The sequence below is a fragment of the Poecilia mexicana genome, unplaced genomic scaffold (genome assembly GCF_051168715.1).
Source record: "Poecilia mexicana isolate PSO_F unplaced genomic scaffold, ASM5116871v1 scaffold_3, whole genome shotgun sequence".
Lineage (NCBI taxonomy): Eukaryota > Metazoa > Chordata > Actinopteri > Cyprinodontiformes > Poeciliidae > Poecilia > Poecilia mexicana.
Window position 1 is genome coordinate 31032085 of NW_028263372.1, and position 14672 is coordinate 31046756.

General features: G+C 38.2%; 1 protein-coding gene across 1 annotated transcript in view; it reads right to left on the reverse strand.

Annotated features, from left to right (window-relative positions):
- Positions 1-14672, reverse strand: part of nptnb (neuroplastin b) — a 38430-nt gene that overhangs the window by 6014 nt on the left and 17744 nt on the right. The window contains exons 2-4 of the mRNA XM_014994336.2: positions 9168-9515; positions 4682-4856; positions 2884-2978 (exon numbers count right to left, since the gene is read on the reverse strand). Of these exons, the coding sequence (XP_014849822.1) occupies positions 2884-2978; positions 4682-4856; positions 9168-9515 (618 nt within the window). The remainder of the gene's footprint in view (positions 1-2883; positions 2979-4681; positions 4857-9167; positions 9516-14672) is intronic.

Sequence of the window (14672 nt, forward strand, 5' to 3'; positions counted from 1 at the left end):
TGAAAGGGAACAAGGTCAAACCTGTCAGAAAACATTTTTCCTGAGAAGATGAAAGAACAGACATGATATATATTTTTTAAAGCGCTTAATCATATCAGTTCTCACATTTGGTATTTTGATTCATGAAAAGATTTGTTGTGACGCTTTATTATTTTCTTGAAATAAAACTGACTGAGAAAGGTGCTTTGCCTTACATAAAACTTGATATGCATAATAGGACCAAATATGTATGAATAGTAAGCTTCATATCACAGACAATAAAGTCCACTCGTGCCACAGAGATGGCTGGGCCTGTATTCTGAGCCTTAATCCTACAACATCACAGAACCCTCCATCTGTTGCCTCTGAGCCGAGTCCTGCAAGGATGAGTGTGCCAAGGACACTGTAGGCGAGGGATCTCAGTGAACTGCTGCCAGGAGCGCTGTGGAAAGCTGGCTTGCTTAACAGTGGGCTTGCTTACCTGGGTCACAGTGGATCTCAACCACCTCTAGAAAATTACAAGAGTTTGCGGACAGAAAAAAATGTCTTTTTTTTTTTTTTTTTTTTTTTTTAGATCCAGCGCTTGTAACGCTTATGACATCAAAAGGCTGTTATTATAGTCTCTCTTATCTTTTTTCCATCAATGTCACCAAAAAGTCCTTCATTGACAGTTTCAGATACTAAATCTTCCCACTGGGGGCAGATAGTGAGCCTCAGCGGCCAAACCACTGCAGAAATAACAGTTTGAATGGTGACTAGTGCTGTCATCTGACAATCCAGTGAAAGCAACACGCACAGCCGTCATCTGTGTTACGCAATCAGGCTTCGCTACAAAGAGGCGGGCCTGGCTCAGTATGCACTACAGCCATGCTGCTGCAAATTGGCTTATGCACTACACAGGCAATCTTCTCTTGAAGAGGGTTTGACCTGCCCTTCCTCACAGAGGACTCCTTATTCAGGTTGATGGCTTCAGTGCTACCTTGAATGAAAACATTACTTTAAAGAACTTGCAATACTCCTTGTTGTTCACTTGAGTGAACAGGTTAAGTTCTCCGATTCAAGTTCTAAATATTTGAAGTTGACATTTAACATTTTAAAAAAGGCCTAAGGGAATTTTTTAAAAATTGTTCACACCCCATGAATTTTTCACATTTTGTCCCGTTACTACCCCAAGCGTCTGTATTTTATTTGGATTTTTTGTGCTGAAGCAACACAAAATTGTGCATAAGTGGTAATTGGAAGGATAATCATAAATAATTTTCAATGTTTTGTATTTGCTCTGGTCCCCTGTATCTTGACACATCTAAATAAAATTTCTAAATAAAATTTTTTACTCCATGGTTACCAATGAAGAATGGATAAATGTTTGGTGCTTAGATGTTTTATGGGACATAACGCAAAAGACTAAATGCTGTAAATGAAATTAAGTTTGATTCTGCAAAATTGGATATAAATATTTTCATTTTAAAAAAGAAAAGTAAAAAACATGTTCCATTTTTCTTCCACTTCACAGTTATGCACTGCTATGTGTTGGTAAAATGTTTGTTCATTATCATCATTTCATGCTATTTACTAAGAATCAATTACATTGGTTTGATTAATCATTTACTCAATGTTGACATTTGACCTTATATTTAACAGACAGTCTGGTTTGAGAATAACATGACACATTGACGGTTGTAGACAGTTGAAACTCCTGTTTCTCTGTTTTGAGACAAAGTCTGTGAAAAGAGGAAGTGGTGTTTCCAGGCGCTTTTTGCAGGGCTGCAAGAAATACCCATCTTACATGTAGCAGTGGGCATCACAAGTGTATGTAAGCACTTTGAAGGTCAGAAGAGACTCTGACCTACAAACTGTGTAAATCACTGCATTTTTTTCTTGCTGGTATGCAAGTAAATCTCTAAAAGAGGCTAACTCTTGTGGTTTCTGTCTTGGTTGTTCAAATAGTGGTGTTGGTTTCTCACATACCCCAATAAAACTACATCAACATTTGTGTTTGCTTTTTGAGAAAAATATGACTAAGTTTAAGAGCTGGACTTTTTTTTTTTTTTTTTTTACAAGCCTTAACAGTATTTATGGCAAGGTGTAACAAAATGTAACAGGATTCTTTCAGTCGTATCTTGTGAATTGTCTGCTGCAGATTTTATAGGTGGAGATGATTTGCTTTACTCCACTCCTATTTTCTCACAGGAACTCATCTTTTAGAATCTTACACACAAAGTACACCCAATAACCTATGAATGATGTTATTTCTGCATAAGAGAAGCTATGACACCACGTTCACAGTTCACAGTCGTCCTGCAATAATTGAGAGGACTGATAAAACCCTACTTGACTTTCTTTTTTTTTACTAAGAAACTAATGTAATATTCCTTCATCTTCAGCTTGTCTTGGAATACTTAATAATCCTTCTTTTATGCACCGCCTTATTGCAAGTTATGTGCTGAACTAGCGCAGGTTATTAAAATACAGAATGCAGAAGTATCCAAATGGCCAGATGGGGCAAGTTATTGGCAACAACAATTTGTATTTCCTGTCCTTTTTAACCATAACACTTCATTTTTATAGGCCACAGTTCTTATGAAAGTCTCCTTGTAAGCCTTGTTCTTTGCATATTTTGGAGAGTGTGTGCACTCCCTGTCCATTTCACTAGATTGTAGTCTCAGTAAAGCCAAGAGTGACAACAGCCTCAGGTATTCTCCCTGTCGTCACCACTGCACTGCCCGGATTCAAGCATTTTTGACAACAATGACTCTCTTGACACAGCTTTTGGTGAACAGTTTTCCTTCAACATCCTTAATCTCTCTACAAGCTGCATATTATGCATATGTTTCAGTAATTACTGGACATTTGTTTGAACCATAAAATGTTTACTTTGGCTATCTTGTTCCAGAGAAAACTTACCTTTCACTTCAATTGTTGCGTTTGCATTTGGCGCTTTATCAAATGTGTAAACGCACATGTATTCCCCTGAATCGTCTGCTCGAGGTTTAGAGATTCTACAAGAAATAAAACAAAAAAACACCAACAAATAATTTTTTTCCACCAAATGAAAATACATTTTTTTTATTTACTGTTTTTACCATTTGTTTGTTTTTTTATTTACTGGACTTTTTGTAGTGCAAAAAGTCCAGTAAATTAAGGCATCTAGCTTTGAATTTACAAATCATAATGAGCTTTGACTAAATCAGTGAACGCCCAAGGAACTCACAAAGCTGTGAAAAAAAAAATCATGGCCTTTTATTCAGATATTACAAAACTGCAGCCCTGTATTCTGCAGGAAAGTGTGCTACAGGCATTTTAGCTGTAATGTTCAGAGTTTCACTGATGTAGTGTGACAAGGAAGTGACCAATTGGTCTTATCTTGTGGCTAGACAGAGTATGTGGTATGTCTATGGGGGCTGACAGTGGCTCTCTGCTAAATGATTATACTGTGTGACAGCAGGAACTATTTATTCAGGCAAATGACAGAGTGGAGACTTAGTTTTATTGGATGGATGGATGGATGGATGGATGGATGGATGGATGGATGGATGGATGGATGGATGGATGGATGGATGGATGGATGGATGGATGGATGGATGGATGGATGGAGTGAGATGTGGGTATTAAATACAATATGTCATTTGCAAACTCTTAATAAATAATTAGTATTGTGATAATTTAAAATTAAATGAAAACTACTTCTGTTTTTGAATTTCTATTTACTGATTTTAACAAGACTGAATGACTAAATTTGTATTTTGTGTTACACTTGTGCATATAAATAACACAATTTTGTGTTGCCACAAAACAAACTCTATAAGATTAGTTTGCACAAAGAAAACGAGATATGTAGATATCACTGGAAAGTTTACTTCACCTATTGAATTGAAAATTAGAATGTCTTGTAAAAGAGATTTTTAATCTCAGTGAGACTTAGATAGTTTAATAAAAGTAACATACATAAGTTCAAAATAAATATACTGATTCTTTGCTTTTAGATTGACATACAGTATTTTAAGTGTTTGTTTCAGTCATTTTTGATTATGTCTTACAGCTAATAAACCCCAAATTCAACTTCTCAGAAAATCAGAGTATTACACAAGTACAGATTATAATTTTTCTTTCAATTAAGTTTTGCTACAGTCTTGGGAAAAACTACTGACTTTACACATGCCCAGCAGACAATAACAATAAATACTCGTTTTTTTAAAAACTGCTTCTGTTATATGAGGTAACTTTTTGAACTGAGTTACTAAGCTAACTTAGATAAGAGAAACCTAACATTTAGAAAGTTATGATCTGTAGCTTCCTGAACATAAGTGATTGCACAGACGAGCTTATGGTGAGTTTTATTGTCATAGCCTTTAGTGCACTGTCTGCTTATTTTTAGAGCGGGGGAAATCTGCTGCTCTGTGGTCTGTGTTCCACTTTTTAAAAATCCCTCACCATCAGTCAACCAAGCAGAAAAACAAACCTGAGTTAGCATGCATGTAGCTGTGTGCACCTCTGTCACCTCCAGCTGAGAACTAATCAGTATACTGTAATGCCTCAGTCTATGCAAGGTCTTGATCTCCAAGAATGTCTTCACACCCCGCTGAGACAGAGATTACCTCAGCTCCTTTATTGCTCACACAATGGCTTTATTTTATCTGAAAGTGCTGCATTAAATGGGTGTTTAGGATGAGCAGTGGAATGTGTATTCAAAGGATTTTGTCACCTGAATGATCTGGTTCTCTCTTCTCCCCGTGTGTTTGGAATCTCGCGTCCATTCTTCATCCAGAAACTGTCCTTGTGGGGCGTATGGGCAGCAGTCAGGTTGCAATGTAGGGTAACCGGTTTGACAGGTCCGTCCAGGGGCAGGACGATCTGATCAGAGGCATTGATCTTTGGTTCTGGAAGACAGACACAGTCAAATCTTATCCCAGAACTAGAGCTCGGAGATATTTAATGCTTTCTCACATGCTGTGGTGTGTTAGCTGTAGGCTGTGTGCTGTTTTTAAATGATCTGTGTAGGAGGGAGACTAAGAAGTGAAGTCCACACAGCAAATAAACAAAAGGCATAGTTAAGTGCATGACTTCTTTAGATTCAAATTTACTTTTAAAAACCTAAAGTGGTATTTGACAGATTAAAAGGGATGTTTGCTCTTATAGAAAAAAATTAATGGATGGGTTGTTTAAGACATTCTTTAATAAATAATATTTTAAAATCGTCAGAGTACGGATAAGATGCATAATTGGTGATTGCTGTAGTGGCAGAGGATGAAATAAAAAAAAGTGGGGCCATCTTTCCTATATTTGAAAATCTGACAGTCTGAAAGAGCTGGAGTCACCAGTATTTCTAGTGCAGTACTGCTCCCTCTGCCATGCTTTTGCAACACACGTCTGGCCACCTGTCTAAAAGGAGGCTACTGTACCCTTTTTTTTTTTTTTTTATAAGAAATACACATTTGGACACTTTGAAACATTTTAGGTTGTAAAAAATACCAACAGTCTTTGTGTGAAAACTAAAACATTGCCAATAATAACTTTTAAATTGAGTTCTTTTAAAACTACAACTGGCAAGCTAAAAAGAAATGTCTGACTATATCTGTATGTTAAAGTAGTAGTAATTATTGAATTTCTGTTTTAAATCAAAGCAGTTAGATCAAATACTTTTTGTGTGTGTGTAAAGATCACACTATCAAGGCAATCATGCCACATAATTTTATTATCAGGCTCATGCCTAGATTCATGATAAAAATCAATTGCAACTCTGTAATAAGATACTTGTTTACTCATTTAGTTTCATTTGTAACCGCTATATTAAATGCTTCTTTCCTGATACCAACCAAAGCACTTGCTTTTTAGCCACAGAAGCTGAAGATGTTGTCTGATGATTAAGCTGCATTTCTAAAAATATGTTAGAAAAGATAATCAGGGTTATCTGAGCAACATTCTTACATAGAGTACATTTTTTAAACACAAGTTTAGATGCATATATGTGGCTCCTTGGTTATTGATTCATTTTATTTGGGATCCACATTAACAAGCATAGTGACATCTACACTGCTTTCCAGGCTGGTTATGAAACAATACCAGGGTTTATCACAGTAAAGGGTGTCATCTGAGAGCAAGGTGCCCTTTGCTCTGCCTTGAGTTGTGAGCAGGAGGCCTCCTCCGCACTGCCCCTCCCCCTTCTTCAGGGCGGGCCAACCATAGCAACAACGGAGCTCCCGAGGGGAGGAGCAGAGAGGAGAAGCATCATAATCCCACTACTGGCTGCTGCTGCAGAGCCACGAGCAAAGCAAAAGAGAACAAATGGGAGGCTACAGGAGGAACTAGCGAGACTGACAAATGACTTCTTTTAGCATTCGCTTCACCCTCTTCCTGTACATTCGGATACTAAATAGCTGAGGGGATGCGTCTTCCCTCCCCCTTCACTCTCTCTTACAAAGGAGAGCCACATGTGCTATTAATAGTATCTTTGAGACATGCGTACACACACAACGTGAGGTACATAAATTAACATTTAGCAACGTGGCAGAGTGGTCCACTGGCAATTTTAATGGAAGGTTGTTTGTAGGACACACTGTTGCTGCTATAAGTGGGGTAACGTTCTCATATGTGACCATATCTGGATGTAGTTAAAGCATGTGGCTCTGCAAAAGTAGAGATCAAGATGATTTTCTCTTGCGTTTGTGGTGAATTCCTGCACTCAAAAAGATGTTTCCAGTGATTGTCAAATATACTCAGCAGCCACTTTATTGGATACCCCTCTTCACTTGCTTGTTAACACAAACTGCAGAACTGCCAATCACATGGCAGCAGCTCACTGCATTTAGAGGTGGGGAAGATTGCTGCAGGTCAAGTTTTGGTGAACAATTTGAAAATATCTAAAGTGGCAGTTGTGTAAATGAAATGCCTTGTTGGTGCAAAGGGGTGAACTGGTTCCAAATGATAGAAAGACCTCAAAAGCTCCAAGAGCCACTCGTTACAACCAACTCTTCGATTGTGACGTTTAGATGTCAAGGTCAGATTAGTTTTGGTTTGATGATCCATCCTGTTTTGTATCAACAGTCCAGTTTGGTGGTTGTGTTGAAGATATTTTCTTGACACTTTAAGCCAGTTAGCTCCAGTTGTGAGTTGTTTAAAAATCACAATCAATCTGCATGTTATTGCTGACTTTGCCTTTATCATTAGAGCATACCCGTCTTCTGACAGCTACTTCCAGCAGGATTGTGCACTATGTCACAAATGGCCTCCAGATTCAGCAGATCTAACACCAGCTAAGCTCAATTGGAATTTTATTGAACAGGAAATTCATAAGATGATTGGATCTGTGTGTTGCTATAATGTCAATATAAACTTAGATGAATTTATGCTAAGAAAAATCAAGGCATTTCGGAAGGCAAATAGGAATCCAGCCCAGATTTATTAAGGTGAAGGTGTACCTTAAGTGGATATCTAATGTAAATGTTAAGTTATTTGTGATTAGAGTGAAAATTATACATAAATGGCAGTTATCTTGTCTTGAATGTAATTAAGAAATATTTTAAGACAAACTTTTATTAGCGTTTTTGTTGAGAACCAAATGAGGACCAAAGAATCCCTTTTAATTTGTGTTCAATTATTTTGTGTAATTAATACTCATGATACAATGACAATTAGCTGTAATACATAGTTGCTGTAGGCTTATGTTTCATAAAGTAATTTTTTTAAATATTTCATCTCATGCCATATTCTTTGACTGTAAAAACTTTGGGTACCAAAACTCAAAGATCAAACAAAAACATATTTATGCAGGTTTATTTCATATAGAATCATGCATAAAACAGGAATTACGCTTACTTGAAACTGCAAAGTTTCACATTTCTATTACAAACCTTTGTAGGGTTTATCTATCGATATGATGATTTCTGGAATAGAGCGATTCACATTCAAAATCTTATGTGACAAAAATACAGATGCAAAAAGAGACAAACTGACTTCAAGTCTTCAAAACTGCAAACTATACTTCCAAATAACTATTATGTATAGCTTGTAACATGGAATAATTTGCCTATCATGTGTATATTCAAACATTTGTTTCTCAGTAATGACAAATTGTATTGTGTGAGGGAGTAAATTCAGAATAGAGATGAATTATGTAACATGTAAATGAGACAAATGCAGTTGCATTAGCCAAACATTAAATAACACAGAACTCACAAAAAATATGACATTTTAGCCAAAAGTCAGCACAGACCAGACTCCTCTAAACTTCTCAAAGCTTCGCTATGACTAACAACATTCCACATTTCCCTGTGCTCCAGTGGGCAGAGCACTGAAGCACACACAGATTAGAAGGGTCCAGCTGAATACGTGTGTGTGTAGAGCTGGAGGTTAGGGGATATAATGTCATTACTGATTCACAGTCACACACTTAATGGGTGAGAAGGCACAAGGTAACAAACTGCACCGACAGATCCAAAGAGACTGTTGTGTTGAAGCAAAAATTTCATCTTCAACAAGAAATGAGACACTCCAGGGGCCCTTGTGGTCGTACCGTTATTGGATTACCACACATAAATTTGAAAGCAGTAAATGTTTCCTTTTATCAGGAAGAGGTTGACAGCAGGAATCACTGTTTCACACCCGAATGGATCCCCTCCTTGTGTCTTCTTATAGTCCCATTTACACCATGCCCGGAGTGAAAAAGCTAAATCAAAAGCACTATTACTTCAAAGCACCACTAGGTTTCCACTGCATTTAGCTGGCAGGCAATGCTTTGAAGTAAATAAAACAATCAACCCAACAAAAGAGGCACGACATGATGGGAAAGCAAGATCACAAATGAATCTAGGAATAGAAAACAGGATGAAATCGGAATACAGAAAAAAAAACAATATAAGAGGAATGTTGGAAAAGGACACATGGCAAAAGAGAAATAAAGATCTGGTGGAAGAGAAGACAGAACAAGGCTAGATAAAGACTAGTTGTAGCTCTTGGGTTTGTGGTCATCTAAATTCTCAGGGGAATTTTGGAAACTCACTAAGAAAACATTAAGGTATAACCAAACTGTATCCAGAAACCAAGATATAAAATTCAACCACTGGCATGAAGAATTTAGAAAATTACTGAAGAACAGTAATTTCTTCAGTACTGTGGCTGGCCTCCTTTGAGATTGGAAAGGGTTTGACAGGGTTTGTTCATTATCTAGGCACTACAGCACATAGATCACTCACTCTGTAGCACTGATATGGTGGCCTGGGCGCGGATCCAGGTGATAGCCGGGTTTTGTCGGAGATCATTGCGCCTGGGGTCGTTGCTTGCCCTGCACTCATAGGTCCCCGAGTCCTCCAGTGTGAGGCGCGTGATGCCGAGCACACTGACCCCATTGGCGCCGTAGGCCGTGTTGATGGACACCCGGCGCTTCCGGGCTCCGTCCCAAAGCTGCTTGAAGGAGTCGGCCCGGTTGACTTCGGCGTACCACCACTGGATCTCTGGAGTGGGGTTACCGACCACCTCGCAGTACAGCTCAAAGGTATCCCCGGTAAGCTTAGTCTCAGACAGTGGCGACTTCACAAACCCAGCTGGAGAGGAGGGGCGTTTCGAGATGGCAGGAAAAGAAAGGGGAGAAGAGGGTTAGCCCAGTCAAGTCAAGTCAAGATTATTAGTATAGCACATTTCAGCAACAAGGCAGATCTAAGTGCTTTACATGATAAAAAACACAATACAGTAACCAGTTACTGGTTCTGACTCTGGGAATGCAGAATAAATTTGAAGCAGAATTTGAACATATGTTCTTTCTTATTTATTTGATTAGCAGTTAAGTTAAATGTGCAAGGAATGACTGTGACTGAATATATGCAAACACTATGAAATAATACATCTCAAGCTTGTGTAGGTTACCTGGACAAAGGCATGCATAGATTTTAGAAGGTTTTCTTAAACCGCTAAACTCTTTCATCATTCTTACAGGTTAATGTTCTGTTTATTGCATTTGGGAAGATGCATTGCTGGAATAGGTTTCTTCAGCCTTTTTGAAGAATAGCACTGCACTCCCCCATTGCTACACATTGCTCTACACTGCTGGTCAGTTGGATGAGAGATGAGTACTATAGTTTTCCTTTCCTTACAAAGACAAGCCATTTTCCAGCAAAAAGCTCAGACTTTCATCATGTGAAGCCAATGAAAAAATGTATGCCTTTCATTTTTGGTCTCGTAAACCGGACCTGCCAGTAAAAATGATGAGGCAGACCCTGTCAGTATGGTCTGCATGTGGTACAAGGGGCGCTCCAGAAAACAGAAGAGCAGAGGAGCAACTAATCTGCTGTGTTTCTCTGCCACAACTATCCAGTTAATTAATCAGCTGTCAGAGATACACAGGACAAGCAACACACTCAGACCGGAGGTCAATTTAGATCGGCCAGTTAATTTAACAACTGGAGTACCCAGAGAGAAGTCACACAGAAACAAGGAGAACATGTAAACAAAAACTCCAGGCTGGGATTCGAATACTATTGTGTCACCAAGCAGCCCAATATATAGCTTACTTTGTTCATTATTAAAAATGTTAATTTTTGTTTTAATTTAAAACAACTAGGTGTTATACATTTTCTTTTAAACTTTTTGAGTAAATATCATAAACTACTGCATATTTACTCAATGGTTTAACCTCAAATCCCACAAAAAATAGGTGTAATAATAATTTCTTCAAACCTAAATGTAATAATTTTTTTAAATTTTGTGCACATATTTCTTTAAAATGGCATGTTTCCTTAAATGTGCTGTTAAAGATCATGTGTGCCTGGAATATATCCCAGAACACACCAGGTGAGAGGTGAGCTGCAGTGTGGACATGTTGCCAGTCTGTCACAGAGCTGATACGTACAGACGGACAAACACATTCACACCTACTTTCACACTTTTAGGCAATTTGGAGTCACCGACTCACAGAACACACATGTCAATGGGCTATGGAAGGAAACTTGACGTTCTGAAACAACCTGCCTGCAAACATTAATTCATGGCCCTGGCCTTGTTTGACTTGCTGCCTCCCCCAATATCTGCATCATATTACATTATGGCTCTTTGAACAAAAACTGATCCTTGAACACATTTTTTGTTATAAAAATGCTGAATATTTTTAAGATTTAGGCTACATATTAAACACTGTTTCCAGATATTGACACATATAAATGTAATTGAATGAGTTCAGTCTAATCTCATTTTGTCCATATCAGAGTATGACGGCAATGGCAGAAATTAGGTCAACCAGCTTACATTTTGGATAAGCTGGACTTTAAGGAGTGGGCTTTCATAACTCGTACAGCATCACACTAAATTATTTCTTATGTTAAGGGGGCGGTATTATGTATTTTCGAGCAAAATCAAGTATGTTATCTTCAGTTATGAAAATTCTGTATCAAACATAACTTAAAAGAAATTTGACTTTGCAATTTCACGCCTCAAAATTGGGCCTGTCTCTTTAAGAAGCTCCTGCTCTTTTCGACACTCTGCCTCAGTGCGACATCATAGTAACATTGCTCCATTGTGGAATTTACAACCAGGCCTAGAAATGCTGGAGTGAGAAATAGTTTGTATGATAAGTCCAGCAGACACGCAGTTCCACCAGGTGTTTGCTAATTGCTGCTGCCGCTAGTCTGGTGGAGCTTTGCAGAAGAGTAAGGGGAGAGGGTGCTCTGTGGGGCAGGAGCTCGGCTGAAGACTGCAGCTCCAAGGAGGAGCTTTGGGTAAAGAGGCAACGCTTTGTATGAGCAATCAATGCTGTTTAGACACCCTATAGTGCTTCTGCGAGAGATTAAAGAATTCCTCAAACATGCATGAAAGAATCAAATAAATACTCTATGTATATTTTTGATTAGGGAATAATATCATAACATGATGTAAAGCTCAAAAAGGTCGATTTTTCATAACTTACCCCCTTTAAGATTATCTTCATAATTTTAATTTTACACTAGAAAGTGGACCCATTAAGTGCATCAAATCTCGTTTTTCAACTTTCACTCGCTGATTGAAAGAGAAATCAGTATTTATTTAGAACTGCTGTGAATTTAATAATAACATCCATAACCCTTCTGTGGGATCAATAAGCAATATCACCAATATTACCAAAATCATCCTTGGACTATGGCTGATTCATGACCCTTTTCCACATCAGTGGTTGGCCCAACAACACACTGCCAGCCTTAATGAACCTCATCTGATGACAAATCACCTGCACCGCAGACAGTCTCCTCCACCCGCTCTGCAGCCTCTCAGCTGTGACCGCATGTGCTTAGGTAAATCAGAAAAGTACAGCGCCTTAACTCTGCCCTGGATTGCTGTAGAGGAAATTGGAACAAAGAGCGTGGAGTCCCAAGAGGACTGGACTCTGCATCGTGTCTCAATACAACAGCTTACTGGTGCTCTTATAGCTGTTAGGACTGCGCGCTGTAGTGCATCATTGACACAGAAACAGATCAGATTATTTACTCAAAACCTGGAAGGGCAGCTACGGTTTTTCATATATGACCATAAGTAAGTAGGGCTGCTGCAATTGATCCTCATAGCTGATTATACTGTGTACAATAATCAATCAATATCAATACTTTTATTGACTTGTAATTTTTATAAGTCTTTGAGTTTGAAAACTGTACAGCATCAGCTGTTTTAAGGAAAACATTTAGTGTCTAAAGTTTGGGAATAATTTAAGTCTGATGAAGACACAGAGGGTTTCAAAGATCTGCAGGGATGCATGAGTGATAGCTGCAACTAATGAGCTCACAAAAGAGAAGACAATGTCACCATAGGTTTATCAAACTGCCCACCCACTCTACAGAACTTGACACATTACCTGTCTAACATTATTTTCTGACTAAATTGGGCAAATGTTTTGACAGGAATCTGGACCCGTACATGACTGATTAAGACTGTACCTGTGTGTTAATGGGCAGACTTCATGCTGATGAAATGTATTCTATCACATAGAAATGTTACAGTCTTTATTATCATATTTTACATAAATAGCACAATAGGTTTTTTTATGTCCCTGTGCAGTTTTCCTTGTGACTTAAATAAGGCCTTTTTAATCACTTCCTGTTCAATCTCATCATACATGACACACAACATGCTGAATATTCTGGCTTTTTTATTTTTAAAGACACAACTAATTGGCTTCATTTGATTTATTATACATGTGTCTCAAACTTTTTTGGAGTTATTTTGTTGATTGTGGTAAAAATTGTAAGCTTATATTTGTTTTGTTTTTTAGTTTAGACAGTTTAGAAATTGTCTGAACTTCACATTTAATAAGATTAATTAATTCAATGGTAAAATAGTAACAATACCTCTGTTGCCATGCACTAGACATGTTAAGCTAAATCAGAAGATAGGAAAGAAAAACTGATGAAGACAGATTAGAAAAGACAAGCAGTCTTCAAGCTGGGAGATGAATCTAGGAGGAGGATTGTGAGTTTCTATGTGCAATGCCTGAAGATCTGAGTAGTAATTAGCATTTCTTTCTTTTCTCTGCTAACATCTGGGCATATCAAACCCACCACACAGCACCGGAGGGCAAATACAAGCCTACCCACCTACACCGTTAAATCCTTATTTCAGTTCCACTAAGAAGTTACAATAGTACTATTTGCCATGATTACAGCAAAAAAGGAAAAACACAGTGTGACACTGAGCACATTAATGTGTCATTGATGCCTAAGAGCTAATGATTACAATATTACAGCTTCTTGAAAGAGGTCAGGAACATCCAAGATGATGGCAAATTAGACCAGGAAAAAAGTGAACAGATGACTTAATTTGAATTCAGGCTCAGAGAGACTCTGGAGAAATAGGCACTGAGCAAACGGCAGACAGCACCAGGCCGGTGAGCAGACCAATTTCTGTGTTGTTTAAACAGGGAGCTTGCACAGACAGTGAAAACAAAACACAAAGCAGCCAGCCGGTGCTCATTCGTTTCAGAGTCGTTATGGGAGAAGCAAAGTGACAGAGGATGCTGCGGCAGACCATTTGGATAGATCTCAGTAACTGAGTGATAGGAGAGAAGTTAGCTCAGCCTGTCTTAGCTGGAGACGCTGTCAGCTGACAAACAGATGAGTTGATCTCAGTTTTGTTTGTTCTAAACAAAGTTTAATGAAATAATTTTTGGGTGAAGTTGAGGAGGATCGACCTAAGTATTTTGAAAGGGAACATGTAAGGTGACTTATTAAAAATGTGTTTCTTCTTGAATTAAGCACAAGTGCTGAGCAAAGGAGAATCTAAAACATACACAGTAAAACACAGGAACTGCTAGCTTTTTATATGGATAAATTACGCTGTGTAGGTAATAGAGTAGCTTGAAGCTAAATTTCAAAGCTTATGTTCAAAAGTAAGAAAAAAGAAATCTTGTTATTTCACCACTAGACCATCAGAATGTGCTGCATTACTTTAAAACTCTTGCAGTTCAATGAAATAACTTAAACTGTGGTAATGGCATGACTCAAACTGTTAGCCATTTGGAAGCTAACCGCCTAAAACCTTGGTCCACCTTGATACCTGTCAATGGCATGTATTCATCACACCATACCTGCCCTAACACATTCACTCTACTCCCATTTAACTTGTGCACAGTGGCATTACAAACTAGAAATGCTGTCTGAAGGCGTATGAAAGTCACAGTCAGTCCAGACTAGACACCCCTCCACCCCCCTCTCGTAAGTAGAGTAGAGAGCTCCCCTGAGGACAGACAA